The 24,954-nt window shown below is 43.1% G+C and overlaps 1 protein-coding gene across 6 annotated transcripts; it reads left to right on the top strand.

Annotated features, from left to right (window-relative positions):
• Window positions 1–24,954, top strand: trim66 (tripartite motif containing 66). 6 transcript variants are annotated; one of them, XM_088992418.1, is made up of 18 exons: window positions 1–97; window positions 3,897–3,985; window positions 5,208–5,403; window positions 11,123–11,252; window positions 11,613–11,729; window positions 14,218–14,332; window positions 14,549–14,695; window positions 15,489–15,606; window positions 16,308–17,107; window positions 19,672–19,890; window positions 20,041–20,170; window positions 20,245–20,317; window positions 20,389–20,569; window positions 21,549–22,369; window positions 22,468–22,591; window positions 22,679–22,753; window positions 23,372–23,524; window positions 23,617–24,954. In XM_088992418.1, exons 2-18 carry the CDS (start codon window positions 3,977–3,979, stop codon window positions 23,851–23,853), a joined length of 3,645 nt encoding a protein of 1,214 aa, XP_088848544.1. In that variant the 5' UTR covers window positions 1–97; window positions 3,897–3,976; the 3' UTR covers window positions 23,854–24,954. The 6 variants fall into 6 exon arrangements, with proteins under 6 accessions (XP_088848544.1, XP_088848545.1, XP_088848546.1 ...); XM_088992419.1 differs by lacking the exon at window positions 1–97 and having other exon boundaries at window positions 3,798–3,985; window positions 21,549–22,366; XM_088992420.1 differs by lacking the exon at window positions 1–97 and having other exon boundaries at window positions 3,799–3,985; window positions 20,395–20,569.

Here is a 24,954-nt window from a genome sequence, read left to right as displayed (position 1 = left end):
GGGGGAGTCGAATGATGGAGCTGTGATACTTAGGGAGGAGGAAGGAAGAAAGTGCCAGCGAATTTGGAGCATCGCAGACGGAATTGACTCGCACCTGGTAAGATGTTTACATCACGCTGCGCCTTAACGAGCACATTCGGACGAATATTATTATTTCTACATTTAGTGATTAACTTTATGTCAGTGGGTGGCGTCGTCTTCGTTGTTTGTGTGGTTTGTTTTGGTTTGTTATTTTACTGCGCCACGCTGCCATGATAGATAGGTGCGTCATCTCCCAAAATGTGCTCCGAATGATGAAGCTGCAGGCGCTGGATGCGAGCGGCGGGGCATGTAAGTCATTGATTGACAGAATTGCAGAATTGTTGTTGCATTCGACTCCAGACACGTGGTCGTATGGAAAATTTCTATGTCGACAAGACGTGGGGAAAAATATATTCTCTCACAGCTCCACTTGAAATGTGACTCATGGTAAGGCGTGTCGTTCTTTGATATATCTTTTTTATTAAGACGTTCAAATCGGCGTATTCGTCGAAGAAATGCGTTTTATTCTGAAAGTTAATTTTCACTCGCATGTGTTGACTTTCACGATTTTAGGATAATTCTGCATACTCCCTGGGAAACACACAACAATAGAGTGGCTCTTGTTTTTTGACTGACGCAAAACCCATTAAGTAAATGACATCGTTACTATGAAAGGTCACGAGAAGTACAAGTTCAGCACTAGCATGATAGTTTGGCCTCAGATTGGCTGCTGACCACCACAGATCGCGCACCCATTCTGGATCAAAATTGGGATTGCTCAAGCATACCCACGACCCTGCAGCAGTGACGTGCGGTGAGGTTCATGGCTGGTGAGGCACTGACGTCATCACAGTCAGATTTACAAACATATGAACTCTATAGAGTAGCGTAACACCATTTGATTGGCAACAGTTAACGTGTGTTGTTTAAAATGTCATGTCCGCATTCTTTATATAAACGGTAGCATAGAAAAACAGAATTGAAAAAAACGTTATTATCAGAATCAGAATCATCTTTATTGCCAAGTATGTAGAACACACAAGGAATTTGTTTCTGGTAGAACACACTGTGGTATCATCATCAAAAAATTGCTAAGTGGCACTATACAGTTCCATTTGGGCTACTGTTGAAAGAGTTCAAAGAGTTAATTGCTTGGGGGAAGAAGCTGTCGCTGTAGCTGAAGCTGTAGCTATTTAAGAGCGATATGCAGATGGACAGCAATGCGGTCTCACTGCAGAGCAAGCCAGCACAGTTCGCATAGTCATTGCACAATCCATGGTGAGGCTCAGCTAGCTGTTGCCTCACCGCTCGTCTCTACTTAGTATTTGAACGGTAAATGTGAAAATTCAGCGATTTTGAAAAAAAAAATCAAAAAATGGTGCAGTTAAATGGAAAATAACTTTAAAGTACAAATCACTAAATAAATATAACTGTTTAATTTATTTTTTCATTTGATATTTCCATAAAGACAGGTGAGGCACGGCAAGTCACCTCCCCTGACTGCACGTCACTGCCCTGCAGAGATACATGGAATGGATGGATGGATGCAACGAAAAATAAAATTAGACGTTCCAATAACATTAAAAAATAAAGCAATTATGTTGTAGCCACTGAGGAAAGAGCACACACGACTAAATGTGGACACGTGTTTATTCTAATGGCGAAAAAGTGGATCTAACTCAAACAGAAAATGCAGTGAAATATATGTGACATAAACCTGCCCCCTCACGTGCACCTGCTGGGTGAGATGCCTGGTCCTAGTGCCCGCCACAGTGTAATACAATAATACACCATCACTCAGCTATTTTACATGTTGCAGTACAATACAATACAAGAAGAAAAAAATTAATGTAAATCATACTTTACAGTAGATCAAACAATCCAAACGTCAGAATTAAATAAATTAAATATAGTTAAATATAAATTAAATACAGTAAAGTCTCGTTATATCGATATTCAAGGGAGTCCGAAAAAATATCGATATAACCAGGACTATCGATATATCCGACCCTGTTTGCATGTAATTTTCTCCGTGCGTGCATAGAAATAGTATCGATATAACCGGGACTATCGATATATCCGATATCGATATAACGAGACTTTACTGTATAAATATAATTAAATAAAAATTCTGCAAATCAAGCAATCTATTTCCATATCCCCGAATGTGTTCTCACTTCTTCTTTTCCTTTTGGCTTTTCCCGAATGTGTTCTCACTGCTTTTTGAAAATATCGCTGGAAGTGCATTCCACATTGTGGTGGTCATGGACTCCAATTTTTCATCTCGTGAGAGAAATTTTTCATAAAAGGCACTCAAAATACAAATTGTGAGAGCTTTGGCACGATATTCCACCTTTATGCAGTGGAAGCTATCAGGAGACGGCTGTGAACCCTTTTAGTTCCAGTGCGCCCATCTTAAAAGCTGAGTGAATAACGAGCGACTAATTGTGTTTTCAAATTGGGTCCATGGGCACACTGCGGGGAACGGGAGTTCTCAGAGCTCCCCATTGAAGCACCCAAGGATGTGATATTTGCCACATTTGTAGGTCAAGCTGAGCAGAGGTTGTTGTCAGGCAGACTCAAAACACCTTCCACTTATTTTCCTCTTTTGCCACACTTCAGCAATGTGTTGAAATTACTTCCCGACCGTTTTTAGGGTGATCTTGATTCCGATACTTGGCAGGAAAAAAAATCTGGTGTGCAGTGTCTCTAAATGTATTCTGGAAGCTGTTTAAAAAAACTTTTTTGTCTTGCACATCATCTTTTTGAGATATTTTCATTTATGGCTTTTAAGTTTTTTTAAGCATGAGCCTCTGCATGTACTGTAGCTTTACATTTTGGCCATACATGTATGCAAAACATAAACAACATTAGGAGTGGCATGATTGGCGAAACAATGCATTATGCATTTCAATGGCGAATCACATTGCTTTTATTTTATTTGTCATGAGGTGATGACTTCAAACTAAAAAACAGAGACACCATTCCATGAATATGAAGATTATCATTATTAAGTGTGCTTTGGCATATGAGAGGATGTCATGCACACAGAATAACATTATGTCAGCCATGCTTGTCCTTTCCTTCCTGCCAATACCGACCGAACGGTATTTCCCGTTTCATGAGCAAATAAGATTACATGCCGTTTAATTGACAAAACTCGCAAAAAAGGGGGCACTGTCGGCTGATGAAAATGCCCGACCTGATTAAGTGGTGCAGCCGCGGTCTAAATTGGGTCTTCATCTCAGTAAATCTGTGAGAGACTTAATTGATTTCATAATTTTAGCAAACGGTTGCATGACTGTAACCCAATCCCGTCTGGAGTTTATCAGAGGCTGACCTGGTTTGCATGAGCCACGTTCGCTTTTGTGGGCCCACAGGCTCACATGCTGATGCAGGGTTGCAGAAGAAGGCCACAGCTGCTTCACTATTGTCCCAAACATTTTTCTTTCTAGAAGACCTGCCAACCTGCTCGCAAGCAAATGTTCCTCCTCCTCCCTGTTTACTTGTGCCTCTTTCCTCCATTGCATGAAAAGAGCTTCTGGGGATATTTTGCCCTATAAAAATATTATAATGATCTCATTTCACTAATTCCCAATTATGCACAGGCTTATTTAAAAAAAGACATTCTCCCAATTTGTGCGTTGCAGGCAAGGGATGAATTTGACTGTGACACCCTCTCTCTCTCTCTCTCTCTCTCTCTCTCTCTCTCTCTCTCTCTCTCTCTCTCTCTCTCTCTCTCTCTCTCTCTCTCTCTCTCTCCTCCGCTGCATCAGTGTGTCTGTATGTGTGTGTGGGGGGGAGGGCGGTGGAGGGTGGTGGTGACGAGGGAGAGCTCGCCGTGAGGCTGTCATGTACGACGCTTCCTGCCTCAGGTAGAAGTGTTCTTCGTGTTCCTGCTGCTGAGGCGCCAGGCGAAACACACTTTTCTCTGTGAAGGTGCCCAGCCGCAGAAATGGAGAAGGTAAGAGTGTTGATTGCGTTGATGATTTGTTTTGCTGTGTACTTTGTTGCTTTATGTGGCAAATGCATTTTTAGCAAGGGTTTTGACATTATGTTTCTGTTGCCACTCCTAAATGCATGCAGAAATATTTTCCTTTGCTTCAAAATTGTCTTTCATGCTGGTTGCTGCTCATGCGTCGTGAATGATTCTAATCGTTTAATCTTTTCTGCATGATTAGAGCTTCACAGAAGTTAAACCTTCAAGATGACAAGAGAAGCTAAAAAGTTTTGATCGTAAATTTTGGAATGATTGATTCCCATAGCACCGATTTATAGCAGAGATGATCTCAGGGCACTTCATAAATTGAACAAGTCAAGAAACAAACTCCGCTTGCAAGAAAATGAAAGAACCCCACATAAGCCACCTCTCAGCGACAGAGGCAACGGCAAAGTCCCTCAAAGTAAGACATCTATTTGTGGGCTTGAGACAAGAGAGAGAGAGGGAAGAGCAATGGTGTACAAACTTTTTCTTTCAAGATTAGCATGCTGAAAAGGGAAAGTATGCAAAAGCCATGATGACATATGCTTGGCACGCACTTGCATCATTTGTGAAAATACATTTGATTTATTTGCACACACAAAAATTGATAGGTGGTGAGAATTTTTCAGACTTTTTTGTCGTGCCCACTGGCTTTGTATCCCTCTTGAACAGCTTCACATTAAGAACCAAAACCGGAGCAATCTGACCTAAACTGACCTTGGCAAGGTACAAAAAGTGGAGCAGCAAACAATTGTAGTTCATACTGCCATATTCATGCTTTGAAAAAAAAACAGTTCCTAGTTTTAAGATATATTATTGTCCAAAAACAATGAAGTAAAACCTTTGTTGGCCATAGCTTAGACACTACTCGGGTAGAGATAATCCCTTTACAAAAGTATAGGCAGGCATTTTGTAGCACCTTTCTTCTTTGTTTTCTGGTTTCATACACTTTTCATCAGGTACGGTAAATTAGAGATGAAACAAACAAAACAAATGCAATTATCGACACGCAAAATGGCTACTTGCACGCTACCCTCAGTTCTTTAATTATAGTATGCCGTTGTATGAATTTAAGTCATTTATTTGAGGTTCCAAAAATGGGGGCAAGAAATCTAGAATTCTGTGACAATATGCAAAAAAATCTCAGCTCTGTGTTTTGTTCTAGAAGATGAAGTTTCTTTTTCTTTTTATCCCCCTTTATTAGATTTGCTCAGAGTGCTCGGAGATGACACTTGCACAGAGCTTGTGCACGTTGTGCAACAAGTGGTTGTGTTACCAGTGCACAGACATGCATCAGCATCAGAAAGCCGCGGCGCCATCTCCATACACGGACCTGCACGAGCAGCACAGGCCTGAACTGCACCAGAAAGGCTCTGGCTCCTTTCCGACAACTGGGCCAGGCAAGTGAGCTTTCATTGAATCTTCATTTGAGTTTTCTTCTCTGGCCCGGATGTCAGTTTACTTTTCAAGATTTTCCATGTCACTGTTCTCTCCGTTTTCTGCTGAAGAGCTCAAGCACAAAGTCAAGGTCTCAAATGTAATTGACTTTGCCCCTCTCTATTTTGGTCTTGAACTCCATGTCATCAACCTTTTTGACTGAGAGAGCCATAAAAGTAAAATATTTGGAAATGTTTTTCAGTGAGAGCCACACGCATGCACGCAACGGGACACTTTTCAATAAAATGTCAGAATGTATTATTTAAAATAACTGTGATTGGATTGGATGTACCATTATTTGTCTCGCAGTGGAGAAATTTACATTTCAGAGCAGCAAAGTTATGAAAGAAAAAGGAAAGAAAGAAGTAGAAAAACAATACAAGTGATAGTACTCACCATTTACATCAGGGGTCTCCAAAGTCGGTCCTCGAGGGCCGCTGTCCTGCCTCTTTTCCAGCTCTCCCAGGTTGGTAAAAATTCAGCCAAACGATCAGAATGAAAGTCAACTTGCCGGGTCCATAGGCGAAGTTACTGCTAGCTAGCCTGCACACTACTCATTAGCTTGCACACTTGCTGTCTCTCGCAGAAGTATATTGATGCTAACGTTAGCATGGGGCTTGTCAAAGTGCCACTGACATTCGACTGTTTCATCAATGGTATTGTTTCATTGCAATTAAAATCAGAACCATTTCTCTCCACAAAGACGAATCCTTTGGCCCATTCCAACCTGAAGTGTACGATACTCATAATTTTTTTTTACTCTTTGGGCTTATTTAAAGGGCCGTTTGCCTGTTTCAACATGAACGGCCAGTATCATCCAATCAAAATTGCGCTTACCGCCAACCGAGGTCAGTATCATCCAATCAAAATTGCGCTTACCGCCAACCGAGGTCAGTATCATCCAATCAAAATTGCGCTTTGCGCCAACTGCAGCCCAAACAAGAAATGACCAGCGAAAAAGCGAGAATATGTATTTAATTTTATCGCCAAGCCAGATGTAGTCACTAAAAGGGCCATATATGGCTCGCGAGCCATAGGTTCCCGAACCCTGTTTTAGGTTGTGAAAATTATCAAGTGTAGTTTGAAAAAGTAAAGCCATGAATAGTAAAACTTTTTATTTTCAAATGTAGGGTGTTAAGAGTAAAAAATCACACATTGTTTTGCATCTCAGCAACGGTGTTCCGAGAACAAATAATTACATTATTCTCTCTCCAAATCTGTCAGCGTACCCAATTCAAAAGAAGCAGACAAGTCAAAACTGCAGCTGTGACGTCACGTCCAGTCTGCAACTGAAAACAATTTCGCCAAACATTGCGGGTACCCATATGAGGAATTATTAATACCTATGCTGTACGTCTGTGTAAGCTCTCAGTCGTACAGGAGTGGTCCATCGATGAGAAGGTTTCTTCAGCCGTCATCTGTACAAAAGTGAAGGTTTCGGACGTAGGTTTTTGACTCTAACCACCCTTTACAACATAAACTAGGAGTTATCAGAACCCTCCAGCATAGGGCTAAACTAATACCAACTAGCACTGAAGGTAGAGAAAAGGAGTCAAAACATATCACGAGAGCACTCACTAACTGTGGGTACCCTCAGTGGTCATTCAACAAATGTCAGAAAGAAAGAATAGCGAACGAAACCAATAATTCTCAAGATTCAAAAAGGAGAGGAGTAGCAGTACCGTACCCCTTTGGCAACATAAAATTCCTACTTATTTCAAACCGATAAACACGTTAAGGCAAAAATTAGTGCATCCAAAAGATAGGCTACCAAATGAAAAACAAAGTAATGTAGTTTATTCCATACATTGTAAGAATGAAAATTGTAAAGAGCAGTACATTGGGGAGACTCAACAAATTCTCAAAAAAAGACTTTATCAACATCGCAGGGATAATACTAGTGGGCCTCAATCGGCAGTACATTTGCACCTAAAAGCTAGCAACCACTCATTTGATGACAATGAGGTTAAAATCTTAGCGAAAGAACATAGATGGTTTGAAAGGGGGGTAAAAGAAACGATTCTTATAAAACAACAAAATCCATCATTAAACCGATCTGGTGGGGTGAGGTTCAATTTGGATCGTTCATACAATAGCCTGCTTAGGCAAAACAGGTTAGGCAACTTTCGCAATGCTGATGAGGGTCGTTATGCTGATGAGGTGATACCGGGGGGAGTGGGGGTAATAGGCCAGTCGTTAGTCAGGAATGTAGGAACAATCAGTGGGGCCACAGGGAGGGGTCCCCTGCCCCCCCAACCTGAGAGTAGGGACCTATCATAGCTGTGTCCGGCGCCACCATGTCTGGACATTAGGGATATATAAATGGGGCCGATACGACCAGTCAGACTTTAGTTCGCTGACGAAGCCTCTTGGATAGGAGGCGAAACGTCCGAAACCTTCACTTTTGTACAGATGACGGCTGAAGAAACCTTCTTACCTATGCTGTACTCAACAGATGAGTGTTTCGACTCGTGCTGGCTGGTAGAATATATTCTGGCTTTACCCCTTGCATTCAACAATAATGATAACCTGTCACCTGATACATTGATAAGCTGCCCACTGTAGTAACCGATGTCATGGAAGGATTAAAATATTTGGGTTTAGTCTCAAATATACCTCATGCTATTATTTATTTACTCCATGAATACAGTTGCGTTGACTTTAAGGAAATATCATGGTATACCTTTTAGTAATATCTGCAAATGATTCCTGAAGATAGCTTTTTGAATCACTCCTTTATTGAAGGAAGTGTCCCACTTTGGTAAGGAGGCTGTAAGGTTTCATTATTTGCTAATATTAGCTTGCTGCTATTTAAAGACCCTCAAGGGGACTGGAAGCTTTTGTGGACCACTCGTTTGTCCTCTGCGCTCGTTCATGGTGAGACCTGAGTCTTAGTTTGTGCAGTGTGAGAAGAGCTGGAAGAAAGGATGTGGGCAGTCACATTGGGTTTGCTAACACTAAACGCTGCTTGCACTTGTAAGCCACACTAGTGTGAGCGGGTCACCCGAGGTGAGGCGACCAACGGTGAGCGCGAAAGCTGCGTTTGTCACTCTCCACGCTGACCTATTTGTAAGTGTTTGAAAGATATTTTGGTCATGATCTGGTTGGCGACCAACGGGTGGCGATGTCTGCCCCGCCCGCACCTGCACAGGTGCTGCTCGTCCCGATCAGTGGCGGACTGCCACGTTCGGATTGGCAACCAACGGGTAGCGCTGTCAGCCCTGCCTGTTGCCTCGCAGGTGCTGGTCGTTCCCAATCAGTGACAGTTAATAGGACTCTAGGCACGACCATTCGGTGTCGGGTCATTGTATGCAATTGTATGTATTGTGTATGCATTGTATGCTGTGCATGTGTTTGTTTCATCTTGGCAGACTTTTACTCTTGGTCTTTATTTGATACTTTGTATTTTTCTGTTTGAATGACTTTGATGTTTTAGATTTTGTTCCTGTTAACTTTATTTTAAGACAATTTCCCAAATACAACCTGCTGCTACCTCCTGCCTGCTTTTTGGGATCCACATCTGCCATCATCACCTTGCAAACCGTGACAGAATGACCCGACCAACCATCGAATCCCTCAGGTACAACGGACTGGTCTCATTTCCACCCTGTACCTTGCAGTGCAACGTCCACATTAGCCACGTCACTCGATGAGCCGTAACGTCAACGTCTGGCCGAGACCTCTTTCCAGGTGTCCGTCCAGGGTGACACTGGGTGTCTGGCAGTGCACGCCCACGTCCAGCCACGCGTCGTTGTGCGTGTTGAGTTGAGTCACATCCACGACGAGCCGTGCAACGTCCGCGTCAGTCCGAAGACCCCACTCACCGTTGGATCCCGCAGCTGCTAGGGACTGGTCCATGTCGAGCCGAGGCTTCGTCCCGTGAGTGTGTGAAAAGGGTCACACTCACGTCCACGACAAGCGGTGCCGCTTGCACGTCAACGTCCGGCCGAGACCTGTTCCCATACGGCCGTCCGGGATGCCACGCTGCGCCTGGCAGTGCGACATCCGCGTTAAGCCATGTGTCGTCACGCGAATGTGCGAGAGGGATCGCACTCACGCCTACGACGATCAGTGCCGCGTCCATGTCAACGTCAGGTCGAGTCCCGTTCCCATCAGGCCGCCGCCCATAATATGCTGGAGAGGCAACGGTTGCCGTCTCCACCATTGTTCCCTGGCGAGTTGGACCTTTTTGGAGACTGTTGGGACTTCTGGAAGCAGTCCCTTGAAGGGGGGGGTACTGTCATTATCTGGTTGGCGACCAACGGGTGGCGCTGTCGGCCCCGCCCGCACCTGCACAGGTGCTGGTCGTCCCGATCAGTGGCGGACTGCCACGTTCGGATTGGCGACCAACAGGTAGCGACGTCAGCCCTGCCTGCTGCCTCGCAGGTGCTAGTCGTTCCACTGCCCCTGGTATCACCTCATCAGCATATGCCGGGGGCAGTGGGGGTAATAGGCCAGTCGTTAGTCAGGAATGTAGGAACAATCAGTGGGGCCACAGGGAGGGGTCCCCCCCCCCCCCCCCCCCCCCCCCAACCTGAGAGTAGGGACCTATCATAGCTGTGTCCGGCGCCACCATGTCTGGACATTAGGGATATATAAATGGGGCCGATACGACCAGTCAGACTTTAGTTCGCTGACTCTTGGATAGGAGGCGAAACGTCCGAAACCTTCACTTTTGTACAGATGACGGCTGAAGAAACCTTCTCATCGATGGACCACTCCTGTACGACTGAGAGCTTACACAGACGTATGCAGTGAGACAGTCTGTAGCAAATTAAAGTTTGTATTCTAATTCTAACAACCTGTCCTGGAATCAACAGAATGTCACACATTGCTCTGTTTCAGGTTGTAGGCTGTCTTCTTATGGTCGAGGCCAATGTGCTCGAGCCCGGTCATCTGGATCATTATCAGCAAAGCTTGCTGATGAGCTGATTGGACAAAACGTGGACCAAACTTCAGATTGTCAGAGAGCCATATTGACCTTCCAGTGACTAGAATAAGAGTGTCTTACGTTGGCCCTTATAACACAAAAAGATTACTTGGAACCAGGGAGGGAAATGGGCCAATTGAGCCTAATTTGGATGTTTTAATGTTTACTCTCTCACCTTAAGAGAGAGTAAAGTGAAATCAGAGAATATTTTACTATCATACACGAACTAAGCAGTACTAAGTGTGGATATGTGGGAAACTAATCTTCTTTGATGACCTTGCTGACATCAATATGATGTCATAGTTCTCTGGCAGCATTCTACATCTTATTCACTTATGGCAACCGTTGTTGCTGTTCATATACTGCTGATGACTCCAGTTTTTGCCCTGCCCTTAAACAGAGTTGCTAGAAAATGAATCAATGGGTGCTAAATTAGTTGTTTGTTCTCTCTAAAGACATTTGCTGATCCCAAATTTGGTACACATGGACAATGGCGTGCAGTATGATTTAATTACCAACTCGCAGATGACTGAGAAACTACATGGATAAAGAGAAGCTCAATTTTTACCAGGCGCTTGGTAGGGTTAAATTAATACCTCAAATCAAAGTGAAATGATTCTCTCTGTTCAACACAGTACATCTGTGTCTCCTGAAATGCAGAGTCAGCATGTATTTGAAATGCTGCTCTCAAGTTGTTATAAGTTGTCTTATTTTTTTTAATTGCCGTTGCATATTGTCTCCTCCGGCCCCAGGTACAGGGTCGTATCCTTGTTCCCTCCTCATGTGCCACTCTCATAGACAGCAGCCCCTGGAGCTGCTTTGTGACTCATGTGACCTCCTGTGCTGCAGCAGCTGCCACCTGTCCTCCCATAAAACCCACAGGTCAGTCCTCACACACACACACACACACACACACACACACACACACACACACACACACACACACACACACACACACACACACACAACGTTCATATAGCACAAGGACACAGTAAAGCAGGGCTTAGTGCAGGTTAAAGCGTTCCCTGTCACTTTTATCATCAGTATCTGCACAAACATTGCCCTTCTCCTCCCTCATATCTATTCAGTATTCGGATGTTTTTTTTCGGTGATGTTAGAGCACAGCAGTCGGCTCTAAGGTCACCTGCATCGCGGGAGAAACACATTTCCTTCTGGCGTTGTTTAGTCATGAGCTTCCCCTCTGTGATGCCTCCTGTGAATGCTACACCTTCATGCGTGCAGGGTGGTACAGATAGGGAAGGCTCTCCAGGATCAGCGGTGGCTCTTTGAAAGCCTGATGGGACAGGTGGAAGACAGGAGGTCTGCAGAGGAGAACAACGCAAAGCGTATAGAGGACAGGTTGGTTACAAATCCATTTTGATTGTCTTAATTTTACAATACGGTTGTTATTATTGTCAGCAAGTGAACCCTGGCGCAAATCCATAAACAATTTACACCAGTGATGTGCGGTGAGGCACTGACGTCATCATAGTCAGATTTACAAACATATGAACTCTACAGAGTAGCGTATTCACCATTTGATTGGCAACAGTTAACGTGTTTTGTTTAAAATGTCATGTCAGCATTCTTTATATACAAACTGTAGTTTAGAAACAAATCTCATCTCATTTTCCGTACCGCTTATTCCTCATTAGGGTCGCGGGGGTTGCTGGTGCCTATCTCAGCTGTCTTCGGGCACGAGGCGGGGGACACCCTGAATTGGTTGCCAGCCAATCGCAGGGCACACAAAGACATACAACAGTCACTCTCACACTCACACCTAGGGACAATTTGGAGTGGTCAATCTGCCTGCCATGCATGTTTTTGGAGTGTGGGAGGAAACCGGAGGACCCGGAGAAAACCCACGCGGGTCCGGGGAGAACATGCAAACTCCACAAAAGGAGGCCGCACCGGGACGCGAACCGGCGACCTCTGCACTGTGAAGCCGGTGTGCTAACCACTCGACTACCGAGCCGCCCTTAGAAACAAATAATTTAAAAAAAAGTTATTATCCGCGTATCCGCTTATTAGGTGGCATTGATGAGATCTTTTAAAATCTCCCGGTTCTCCTTTACCTTAGCATTGTGGATGCTGATGTTAAGTCTTCGCTGTTCATCCAAAGCCAAGTCGATCCTGGACATCCCGAATGTTTTTAGCGCAATTTGACTTTGGATGTGCGTGGTCGACCGCTCATGTTTGATGAGGCTCCGTTGTAAATTTTTTAGGTCGCAATATCCCATTTGAGTCCAGACATTGTCATAAGTTGAGAACAGAAGGCAGGAAAAGCAGAAAAGGCGGTTTCTTGCTGGACATCCACAGAGCCAGCCTTTTCGTGTGTACCAGTCCATCTGAAAAGAGCGAGTATTCTGTCCCGGTGTCTGAAGCAAACCTTTTAGCTACGGTGTTGGTCTTCCTTTAATTATTATCTCCTGCTTCGATTGAAAGTCCAGTTTAGAAAATTATTTCAATTTATATATGTAATCCTCCATCCTGAAAATGAGGCCAAGCAACATGAACAAAATGACTGGAGGGTTGCACTTACCTTGCTAACTGTTTACTGTCGCTTGCTGTCCCTAATTCTATTATTCTGCAGCCGTGGAGTCGCAAGTATCTCTGGAATCACAAGCGCCCCCTGTCATGAGGCGCGAGAACTGTTTGCCTCACCTACGCACAGAGTTTTGACAAAAATAAAACAAAATAAACACTGTAGTACAGTGTTTATAATGTACAGTGACTGTGCATTATATACACCAGCTAAACTGTAGAAATTTAGTACACTAAACGTGTTTGAACGCTTTAATAGCGATATGCAGAAGGACAGCAGTGCGGTCTCACTGCAGAGCAAGCCAGCACAGTTAGCATAGTGATTGCACAATCCATGTTGAGGCTCAGCCGGCTGCTGCCTCACCGCTCGTCTCGACTTAGTATTTGAACGGTCAATGTGAAAATTCAGCGATTTTGAAAAAAATCCAAAAACGGTGAAGGTAAATGGACAAGAACTTTAAAGTACAAATCACTAAATACGTATAACTGTTTAATTTATTTTGTCATTTGATATTTCCATGACAGGTTTCCATGATGACAGGTGAGGCACTGCCTCACCTGCCTCCCCTGACTGCACATCACTGATTTACACCCATTTCACAAGCCGTCAATCTGTTTAAATCAAACCCGACCTTTATTTTAACATACATCCCAAGATGCCACAAAATGCTGCCACAGTACATGGAATAATGGAGGATACATTTCCTAAAAACAAATAAAGACACAAACAAATAAATAAATGACTAAATATAAACAAATAAATAAAGAAAAGAAAAGACAAACAAATGTGTTCATACTGAATTGAAACATAAGGGAATGTTCACTCTACTTCGGCTGGAGTTTTGAAAAAAAAAACATCCTTCTCTTGTCGCGAGTAGGGTTCTTGGATTAGAGCTCTTTCGGTTGTGTAGAGAGTGGGGATAAAAAGTCTACACACTACTGTTCAAATGCCATATTTTTATGTTAAATGGGGTTAAATGGGATTGAATTACTCGCAGCTGCAAAGAGCAATCAACATTTGCACCAAAGCTTCAGATGTCTGCTTGAGAGCAAACAATGGACAGATATTTTTAATAACACTTTACACGGTGATGGAAAAGGTTTGGGAATCATTTAATTTAGTGTCATTTTTTGGTTGCATTACAAAAACCTGGCATTAGACCTTGGACTTTTGTACACCTTTTACGTATATCCATTCTCTGCTGCTTGTGGCCTCTGAGTTTATCTCACAATCTTATTCAAGTGGTCGTGTTTTTTTGACCTGTCATATGAGATTTATTTCCCATTTTCTTTCTTTTTGCAGAGTTCATGGAGTCAAGATTGCACACAGGAAGGCTGAGAACCAGATTAAGATGGCAAAAATGATTATGATGAACGAGCTTAACAAACGAGCTAACCTATTAATAGAGCAACTGGAGGTAATTACTTTCTCCTTTTCTTTCCTTATCTATTAGCCAGTTAGCGTTTGTACGTGTAAAGAATCCGTTATCAGCACTGAACAAACAAAAGCCTATAGTTCTCAATCAAATTATTTTAAGACATGTACGCAAATAGAGTATAGTGAGTGAGTGGTGATTGCGGCTTCCGTGCCCATAGGCACAAGTGACTGCATGCATGTGACTGTTTTTCTGCAGAAAATTTCAGAGGATTTGCAGCAGCCTTTGGAGGACCAGCTGCAGGGGGCGATAGAGACTTGTGCCCAATTAGACCATGTGCAGAAGTTCATCAGCTGGGCAACGACCCACCATTGCAGAGGCCCGGTGCTCTTCAGCAGGAGAATGGTACACCATCAGAAATAATGTGGGGACATACACTGCAAGGGCAAATAAAAGTACCATATAAGGCGCACCTTCATTTTCTTCAAAAGATGACTCTGCGCCTTATATGTGAAGTAATACTGTATTGCACTGCAACAGTTCTTGCAACTACTGTCAGCAGCTACTGATTCCATTTCCCCCGTAGAAATAGTGTGTGTTGCATGCTATATATAAAACGGCATTTCATTTCGGTAATGTCTTAAAATGACTACACCAGGCAATTTTTTTCTCAAATTTTGCCATAATTTTCCACTATTGGCACAATGGTTGTAAATGGAAATGTTTGCGTTTTTTGCCTGTTTTTCTATTTAGTGTCTCAAAAAAGAAACAAAATGTGTTTATTTCTGAAAAATTTTTAAGACCCAAATATTCCATTAAATCCCCTAAGAAACAAAAAGTTTCAAAGAAGGAAGATTGGTCATCTTTGAAAAATATATTTATTATTGTTTTGTGATAAACTCTGATAAAACCGGCAATTTCTATTTTCGTATTTAACATGAAAAAAGGAAAATTATGGTGAAATCCTATTTTAAAATGTTATTTATTGAAGGTGTGCCTTACAATCCGGTTCGTTTTATACACCGAAAAATACTTTGGTATACTCCCGGCCACTTTCAAATCTTGCCAGAACTTGCAGAAATTGCTCCTCTTTTCAGTCTTACACAGTAATCATTAATATATTGGCAATTCATTCTATCATCGCAGAAGGAAATGGAATGGATAAATCACTTGACATGATTGCGTATTCTTCTTTCAGATTTCTCTGCAAATCCAAGAATTGCTTGACTCATCACTGCAGTCTGAAGCTTGGAGTCCTGTGAAAATCAAGTTCAATTGGGATGCCAGCTACTGGACCAAACAGATGTCCTCCTTAGGTCAGAGTGCATGTTGATTACTGTTTTCTGATTGACTCTTTTTCTTATGGATTTGTGTGGTTGCATGGGCCCATCCTTCAGACCCACTTTGTCACCTTCTCTGACAATATTTCATTGCATTTCTAATTTCACATGTGCGTGTGGTTAGTAAGACAAGTATGGATAGTCTGTCAGCATAACGCACAATGGCAGTCAGTGAATTCGTCGATTGATCTTTGCTGACAGACTATCAAAATATCCACACCCTCTACCATGTTGCCCGCTTTCCTCTTTTTGTTATGAGTCACTTCGTCCATGACAATCATGCCATATTTTTGTGGTTGTTAAAATTTATACAGTACAGTATGTGGATCCCTAAATAAGGTTACCGCTTTTGCTGTTGACGCACACTAATTGTTTTGTGTTAGGTGAGCGAGTGACCATCTGACATTGTTTGCATATTTCGAATAGACATAAAATCCATTTGATAGGTTGATTGCCTTGTTAAGTTTGACTACAAGTAAAATGTTCAAGGCGTTTTCTCTAACTGTTGTCATTGAAATGTCTTTCCCACAACTCAGCTGATTGACTAGCAAGGACATCAAGTTGAGGCTTATCGTGCCAACAGCTAACCGGCATTACTTGTCCATATGTTGGCATAGCCTGATTGAAATAAAAGTATGTTGCATGTATATGCTTTACTGTCACTGTGTCCTCTGCAGGCCAGCTGACTGTAGAAGGTGGACGCTGCCCCTACCCTCAGGGCTTGGCTTGCTCCACCGTGCCAAGGCCCCAGCCGATCACATGTTTGGCCCTGCCACCCGTTTACCACAGAGGACGCGAGGCAGCATGTGGCTACCAGATGTGCTATGAGCCCCAGCTGTGTTGCATCCATGGCCTCCCTTCTCAGTCAGAGCTGGACAAGAATCAGCTGCAAGGTCCACTCTACAACTCCAGCTATGTTCCAACTGACTCTGGGTGCCAGGTGCAGAGCCAGCAGTTGCTGAAGTGCTGGCACCCAAGTGACTCTTCTGCCTTGCAAACATCTTCCCAAGGCCCTTCGCCTCCAACGAATGCTCCAATCATGGGACCGATCCAGACTAATTGCAGTCATGGACCTGCATCCCAACCTCAAGCAAGCACCTCTGAGTCCCAGTCGCTTTCCGAATCTCATCTCCATCCCCATCATCAGAGAGGTCCACTTCCAGTCAGCAAGTGCCAAAAGAGCGAAAACCAACCTGAGTCACGCCTGAGCCGGGAGATGTTGTCAAACAGCGGCAGTCTGCAGGAGGTTCAAGAAATTCCACCTGAGGAAAACCAGGATGAGCAGTGCAGAGTGAAGGAGAGTCATGTACCAATAGTTGTGGCAGAACATGAGGAGGAACAGCCCGACAGAAATGAAATGAGTCCTGTCCAACAACTCCAACAACAACAGTTTGAAGTTTCTCCTCCAGCAAAACATAGGAAAGAGCAGCAGAGAACCAGTGGTGCACTGTTGATACGAGGTCAAACGACTGGCCGGGTGAGAGAAAGTTTTCCCAACAATCCCAATTCTTATAATTTGAAAGAAAACACCTAAATAAAACAGCACAACCCAAAATAATGGTTAAAAATGATACTATATTCAGCAAGTGATAAATACAGACTGTATAGACTTCTCAAAAATGTGGACAAAGTCAAGATTAAACATTCAACCCCGTGGAAATGCTACTAAGCTAATACCCAAGTCTCAATAAACATGATAATAATAAGAATAAAGGTATTCTGATTCTGATTCTGATAACGGCAGCCAGGCGGCAACCAATTTACTTGGCTGACATATTGTAAGAGACAGCAAAATGATTCAACTTTAATTAAAATCTGCCAAGTCGTCCAACTAAAAAAACACGCCGTTTAAATTATTGCCAGAATGATCACGTCTCACAGCTGACAGCCTGCCTGAAAACAGATGACACAACAGAATGTCACTTTTTTTTAAAGGATGACTGGAAAACACGGCAAAGCATCCGAGAATTTAAGGGAAAGAAAATACAGCCCCAATTTACTGCCAGTGGTTTGAGCAATCACACTAAATTATCCCACAAAATCCTCGAGATACTTGATCACATTTGAGAGACACACAGACTTGTTTCTGTGTCACAGCCTGTGAATATGACATAAAACCATTTGAGCATAATCAGTCCTGTACTTAACCTGGCATTAATGAGCCACTCAGGGAATACTAAAAGTATCATTTCAGCTCGAATTAGCATGCCGAGATAGATTCCTCCAATTCCCCACCGCGTTCCAAAAAACGGATTAAAGAATGTTTTGAACCAGTCATAATCCTTCATGTGTCTCATGAAGAGGTACGGATCAGGTGAGCCTTTTAATCCCAGGTGCTTTCTATCAGCCTGACCTCAATGTGGGAAGAAATGCGTGTCGAAAAAGCAAATAATTTTCAAGCCTCTGGCGCTCAACAGCTGAAGACTCCGCTGAATCTCTATCGGATAGCCGACTTAAAGGACAACTGACTTCACTTTTTTGTTTCCTAACTGACATCAGAAAAACCTTTTATAGCATCTAAAATACCCAAAACACACAGTATGATATTTTTAGTCAAATGCAAAGCACCAATAAAAATGACTTAAAGTGTCTAAAATCTGCAAACAATTGAGCTATGAATGGGGCATTTTCAGAAAGTCCCGCCCCCAGTTCGTGACGTCACGCCAAGACGTTTTGCATGCTCGAGAATCAAAACAATGTTCAGATTAAAATAGTTCTGGAGAGGAAAGCATACATGTTTGCAATCGATTAAAGAATTTATTCCGTGCCATTTTGAGGCAACATTGGGGGGGGAATGTATCACCAAAAAAGAGGCAGAAAATGGCGACCAAGCTCCGTGTGAGGAATTCATCAGCCCGTTTCCACAGGCTGATAAATTCCTTACATGGAGCTTTGTCGCCCTCTTCTGCCTCTTGTTGGTCCTACATGAAGTTTTCAGACCAAAGTACAGCAAAATGCATTGACGTGATGGAAGGCAATGTGTCTTTTTTTCGGTCAGGGGCGTTCCTTCAGTGACGTAGGGTGAGGACTCGTCACCAACTCAAAAACAAGACTTCCGGAATATTCAGCGTGAGTCTTAAAACGTAAAGTATAGCTATATGCGGTGGAATCTTTGTAAAATACGCTCAGTAGAAGTCATTTGAAGCCATTTTACAAATTATGGACACAACTTGTCCAGAGATGTCGGTTGTCCTTTAAATTGCAAAGAGAGCAGCGGAATGATTTGTCGTTTGGGTGTAAGGCACCAACACAAAAAAGAAAATATTGTCTGGCAGCAATGGTACTGTATCGGTAATTGTGGTCAAGGAGGTCCATACAGACCGTGGCAATGCACAAAGCATGAATTAAGGCAACAAGCTCTCCATGTTTGTTGATGTTTCACTTTTAACCATTTCAGTGACGATTTAAAAAAATCAATATGTAAAACCAGCTTATGGAATTTCCAATTACATGTTAATGTAAGAATTATAACATCCTGGATTTAAAAGCCAAGCTATGGGTTTTTGTGTTTATGCATGACAGTAATCTTCAAAAACTTGAGTTTCTTTTTTAATGGGAGACTTGCTCACTTTTTCTATCTGGCAAACTGCTGCTCATTGAAGTGAGTTGAATTTATTGGCTCTGGTTTTTGGATTCTGTTCCAGTCTTTGTTGCTCGTCTTTTTTTCAACTTTACAACTGCAGCATTCCACTAGCAAGAAAGAAAAAGAGCTTAAAAACAACAAGCCCAAATCCTACAAGCAATTTCTAGCTTCAACTTTCATGAAAGGAACACAGTGCTCTATAAATGAGAAATTTGCATGTGGTGATCATTGCTGGAAACCAATCTTTTCATTGCATAAACAATTGAGAGTAATATATGCCGCTGTGATTCTGAAGGACCTCTTGCTTTGATTTAGCGCCACAATAGGCTCGGGGTGATGTTTTTGTTTGCACATCCTCCCCCTTCTTCCTGCCGTTCATGACACAAACAGGTGCACCTGTGCATGATGTGTCACAGCTTGAAACACTGTTGAGTGATGCTCATTTGTGTTCCGCACAGAGATCCACGTCCCCGGAGGTTTCTGTCACAGCCAACAATTGCGACTCCGATGCGCAGCCCTGTAATCTCAACCCAAGTTTACCGTGCGCAAACGGGAAGAGATGTTCTCAAAATACACATGTAGAGCTAGCGGTTCTATCTGGCAGCTCTTGTTCGGAAAGGCCAACGGGATCTCCTCACAGCTCTGATGAGCAAACTACAAATATGGTAATTAGCAAGGTGGGTGATTCAATCCTGTCCTGGGCTTGGATTTTGGCTTCGTCTCATCAGAAATGATGTTGTTTAAACTTGAGAGAATAGAGCGAAAGCGTATTGTCTTGAGTTGAATGCAAGCCTCACACTTTCCAATGCTAATTGTTTTGTGTTTAGTATGCCAGTGTGGACTCCAGGCGGAGAAGAGCTTCAGATGGCGTCCTTTGCATTGTCAAGGAAACCTCAGCCGACTTAATCCTCAGCAGGAGTGGCCGGTCTCCATTGTTCTCCTCTAAAGCCCAGCCAGGTGATGAGAAGTGACAAAACTTTACATTTACGTCACTGATTATGCAATAAGCTCTATATTGACTTCCTTGTTAGATCCTTCATGCCTAAATGACACTGTACATCATGACGCCAAGGAAAAGTACATGTCCAGAAGCGGACCTAACGGGTACGTACAGTCACCGGTGGTGTTTATACAACACATACAAGAATGACAAGGTTTTATTTGTTTCTGTGAAGGAGCAGAGAATCTCAAGGAGAATCCGTCCGAGCCAGGGTTCCAGTGGTTTGCCTTGAACGCCTGAAAGTGCTTATCTCTCAACTTCCCCCACATGGACGAAGGCAGAGTGACCCTTTACCTGCAAGCACAACGCAGAAGGCTACTCTGCAGAAGCAAACCTGGCAGGATGTAACGTACAAGGTACACTATGTAGAATACTGCAAAGAAAGCAAGGTGATGGAACTGCCCTTAAAATGAACCATCTGCCACAAGAATCAAGTTAAGTAGTAAGAAATGTGGTTATCGCTGCTTTTTCCCTAATTGCAGAAACCACAAAAGCAGAATGCTGTTATTGTGGTCCTGTTTATAGACCATGACATTACGTTTGTCGAAAATAGGCACTGGGGTACTTTTGGGTGACAGATATGTGAATGGCTCTGTTGCCTTGAACTGAAATGATGATGTAAATAGTTATTAGAGACAAAACATTGTCTCAAGGCAAATATGTCACTTCTCAACGTACAGACTGGATCCCAAATGTCCACAATAAATTTTGTGGAACATATTTTACCACATGTATATAAAAAAAATCTATTTAATGGGTTGTCGATGAGTCATCTAGCAACAGAATAATTAGCCTGTTAGGAGATGACACTGCACCATATCCACGAGGACCCTGTTGCATGAGGGCCCTCATCCAGCACGTTTGACATCTCTCCATCCGCCAACACACCTGACTCAAATGATCAGGCTTCTTAGAGCTTGCTGATGAGGAGATCATCAGTCATCACCACCACTTACCTCATCTGAATTTCCATCATGTCTCTCTCAATTACTCGTCTGTAGAAATTGGATTTATGGCAAACATCGGGTCTCCTTTTGAAGCAGTGTACCGCATGCAATACCTTGGTTTCAAATGATACTTGACATGTTCAAAGTGAAGAAGGCTAAAATGATCAAGCCATTAGTCATTTTTTTCTCAGTTTGCTCCGGCATTGTTGAGTAACATAAAAGTTCCTTAAATTACTTACATTGACGGTTTGAGCTTTGCCTCCCACAAGGCAAAAGTGTAATAAAGTAACATTTACATGTCTTCTCATTCCACAACTTTGATTGAAACATCAGAGCAAGAGTTTTCTTATTATTAGTGGATTAAGATGGCACGTTTTTCTCGTCACAGGGCATGTCCAGAGGCCCCGATACCGCAAGGACCCGTGGGGTCGCAACACCGCAACCTCCAGACAATCGTCAGTGGCTCACAGTTGCCAGTGAATGCGATGCGTGCCCAAGGGCCAGCTTTGCCAAAGCATCCACATTGCCACCCGAGGACCTTGATGAAAACTCTGCGCTCGATTCCGACTCAGACTCTGAACCCCAGTTCGTCTCCAAAGAGGCTGTTGTCTCTCAAGTCGAACCGCAACTTGATTCGGATACTTCGCCAGACTTCTTGTCTGAGACAGAACTGGAAGGTCCGGGCAAGGAGAATGAAATTCTGCAAAGTTCCAACAGAAATGACTCGATGGTGTGTTACGATCAATGTGACGCATTTTCAGAAACGGCATCAGCTGCAGGATCGGAGGATGTGCAAGGCGGACCGGACGCTGATGTCGACTCAGGTGCTGAGTCGGATGATGAACCAGAAGTTGGCATAATGTTCCAAGTAGAAACAGATTCCGACCATTTGTCCGATCAGCACGTGGACTCTCAGGAGTCTGCGGAGTCCGAACTCGACATCGAATCGGAGCACGAAACGACAGATGACCCACAGCCTCTGCGCTCTGACCTCGAGGAAGAGTACCCCATTGGACCCGGTCAGAGGCCACTTCTCATTACAAACCCTCGCCTACCGAGGAGGACGGAAGAAGTTGAGGCCAGCCCCCAGATTGAGAGTGAGGACTTCTGTGGAGTCTGTCTGATCGGTGGGGACCTTTTATGCTGTGATGGTTGTCCAAAGGTTTACCATTTGTCATGTCACATCCCACCCCTGCTCAGCTTCCCGTCGTAAGTCGTGCAATTTTCTCACTCGGCAGACAGTGTGCCCATTTTGTCCGACTCACCACTCACCTCCGGAGCAATTGTTGATTTGTTATTGTCTTCAGAGGTGACTGGCTTTGCAGCTTATGCAGAGACGTTGGGGAGCCACAGGTTCAGTATGGCTGTGAAAATAGAAGAACATCAGGGGAGTCTACATCAGGGCATGGTCTGTCTGCCTGTGATCAGAGAGTAAGTGGGAAGTCATTTTATAAAATATTCACTGATGATCCACATGCCCACGTGTTCTGGATTTGTTTGTTTTCAATGATCTCTTAGAAATGTGAGCGATTGACCCTCCTGATCCTCAATAACATCCTGAGTGCTCCTTTTCACGAGCCTGTCAGTCCACTTGTGAGTGATTTTTGTACATTCCTTCATTTCGTTCATTGCAAGTCGAAAGAAAGCCCCATACGCAGAAACTCAAGTGCTTTAAATGCTTTGCTCTGTCACTGATGCTGACCTTGAGGGAACTAAATTCTCTCTGCTTATCAATGTGAATGGAGAAAAAGATTATCAAGAACTTTGTGATTATGTAATGTCATGGGGACAGTTGCTACTTGGCAGGGACACGATCCGTCTCTAAATGCCCACCACGATCAGGTCCACATCATAGGAAGCATCAAAACTCAACAAATAGTTCAAATTCAAGATTTAGACAATGTGATAAAAGCATAAAAATGAACAGACATCACCCATCAGAAATATCCGAAGTAGATATGTTAGATGTTCGAATCTGGACAGATCACAACAGGCTTGTTTTGCTCGTCAAAGTTGGCTGATAACACATTTTGTGCTCAATAACTCTTTCAAGGACAGTGGCTACTACAGAGCTTAATCATGTTATCAAGTTACAGGTTGCATGAAAGGGCTAACCAATCAGTGGACGAATGAGTGCGGATGAATGTGAAAAGAGCATTGCAGGGTCAGGGTTAACGTCAACAGACCAAACGTCGATACTTTGTGGTGCAGGCTCGTCACTACTACCAGATCATCAAGAGGCCCATTGACTTGTCAGTCATCCGAGCAAGACTCAACAAGAGGAGCACGCAACGTTACAACTCACCTGAGCAGTTTGTGGCCGACGTCTACCTTATGTTCCACAACTGTGCCAAGTTCAACTACGTAAGTTGTGACACGTTAATGTGCATGTGTTGTGTTTGTATCCTGATTGTTGTTGATCGCTGCAAGCATTTTGTTCTCCATTCTGACCTCAGCCCGATTCGGAGGTGGCGCAAGCTGGCCGCAACCTGGAGGCCTTCTTCACCTCCAAGCTAAAAGAAGTGTTCCCAGGAAGAGTTTTTGCAGTGGTTGAGGCAGACAGTGACAGCGATGAGTATGATGAGGCCGTCCGAGCCACTGAAAGTGGTTTCCCCTGGCCGGAAAGGAAAGAGCAGTGCCACAGGAAGAGGAAGAGGCGACAATCACTTAAATCAAGGAGACATCACATATAACCAGGACTAAATGCAAATTATGGACGCAACTTGTCCGGAGGTGTCGGTTGTCCTTCAAGGTTTGCTCTAATGTACAACAAGAATGCCGTATGTTTGGGGAAAGCATGTCCGCCTAGTGGGAACAGCTTCATTTTGTGTTCACTACAGCACTTTGACAGAACTCATTGTATTTACTGTGTGACAATGTCTAGTGTACATGTAAAACACACAGCACGGTCCTAATTAGATTTCATAGTACATAGCTGCAAATGGGATTGTATATTACAATTTAGGAGGTAGTCTTCTTGCCTGATTGAAATTGAAATATAAATGAAAATGCATGGCATATAAAGCTGTATATTGAGGCAATAATTGTACAGACCCTACCTTATTTCTTAATGTTATGACCTCCGTTGTATTTCAGTATAAGCGTTTGCTCGAAATAATCACCAGATGCTTTGTCCACTAGACTAACATGCCACAGACTTTTCATAGTTGAGTAAATGAAGCCCCATATATTGGATTAAATGATAAGTGCCATGTCACAAATACCGGTCGTGATTAATTGGGACTGGTTTGTAGCGATTTAAATAGTGTCTGTTATGAATGTTTAATTTTGCCAGATCTGCAGGAAACAGTTTAGCAGGTAACCCCAAGTATCTCAGGGCCATGCGGTAACAGTGGAAATTGCGGTATTGCCCATTCATCCCTGGTAAGAATACAGAGTACCTGTTACTGTATTATGCTTAGCCACATTCTCTGTCACCCAAACTGTCACACATTTCACGTTTGGGTGTACATATTTGCTTCCTTCAATGTATGATAGCTGGACTTTCATCATATCTGTTCACAATATTGTGTGTTCAACTTGTTTTGAAAGTGCTGTAGAAATAACATTGGTATATTAACAGTGTGCCACCAATAGTGTTAGTTCTGGGCATTTATTGACTGGTAATATTAATGGGAATTCATTCAGCTTGGTTTGCACCTGTGAGAAGCTATTACAAGAACCTCTAAACATTGTATCTATGTAATTGGATCTTATTTCTGATTTTTACATTTTATTTTTGACAATATAAGCTAAAACTGCACATATCAACAATTAAAAACATGGAAAAGATA

The sequence above is a fragment of the Hippocampus bargibanti genome, linkage group LG03 (genome assembly GCF_051943395.1).
Source record: "Hippocampus bargibanti isolate YZ-2025 linkage group LG03, ASM5194339v1, whole genome shotgun sequence".
Lineage (NCBI taxonomy): Eukaryota > Metazoa > Chordata > Actinopteri > Syngnathiformes > Syngnathidae > Hippocampus > Hippocampus bargibanti.
Note: the sequence above shows the minus strand (reverse complement) of the source record. Positions and strands in the feature narration are given on the sequence as shown.

Bases quoted from the DNA above. Each gene is read 5' to 3' on its own strand.
- trim66 (XM_088992418.1), top strand. The intron at 11,730-14,217 runs GTTGGTTACAAA...TTCTTTTTGCAG, and splicing joins GCAAAGCGTATAGAGGACAG to AGTTCATGGAGTCAAGATTG. The intron at 20,318-20,388 runs GTACGTACAGTC...GTTTCTGTGAAG, and splicing joins TCCAGAAGCGGACCTAACGG to GAGCAGAGAATCTCAAGGAG.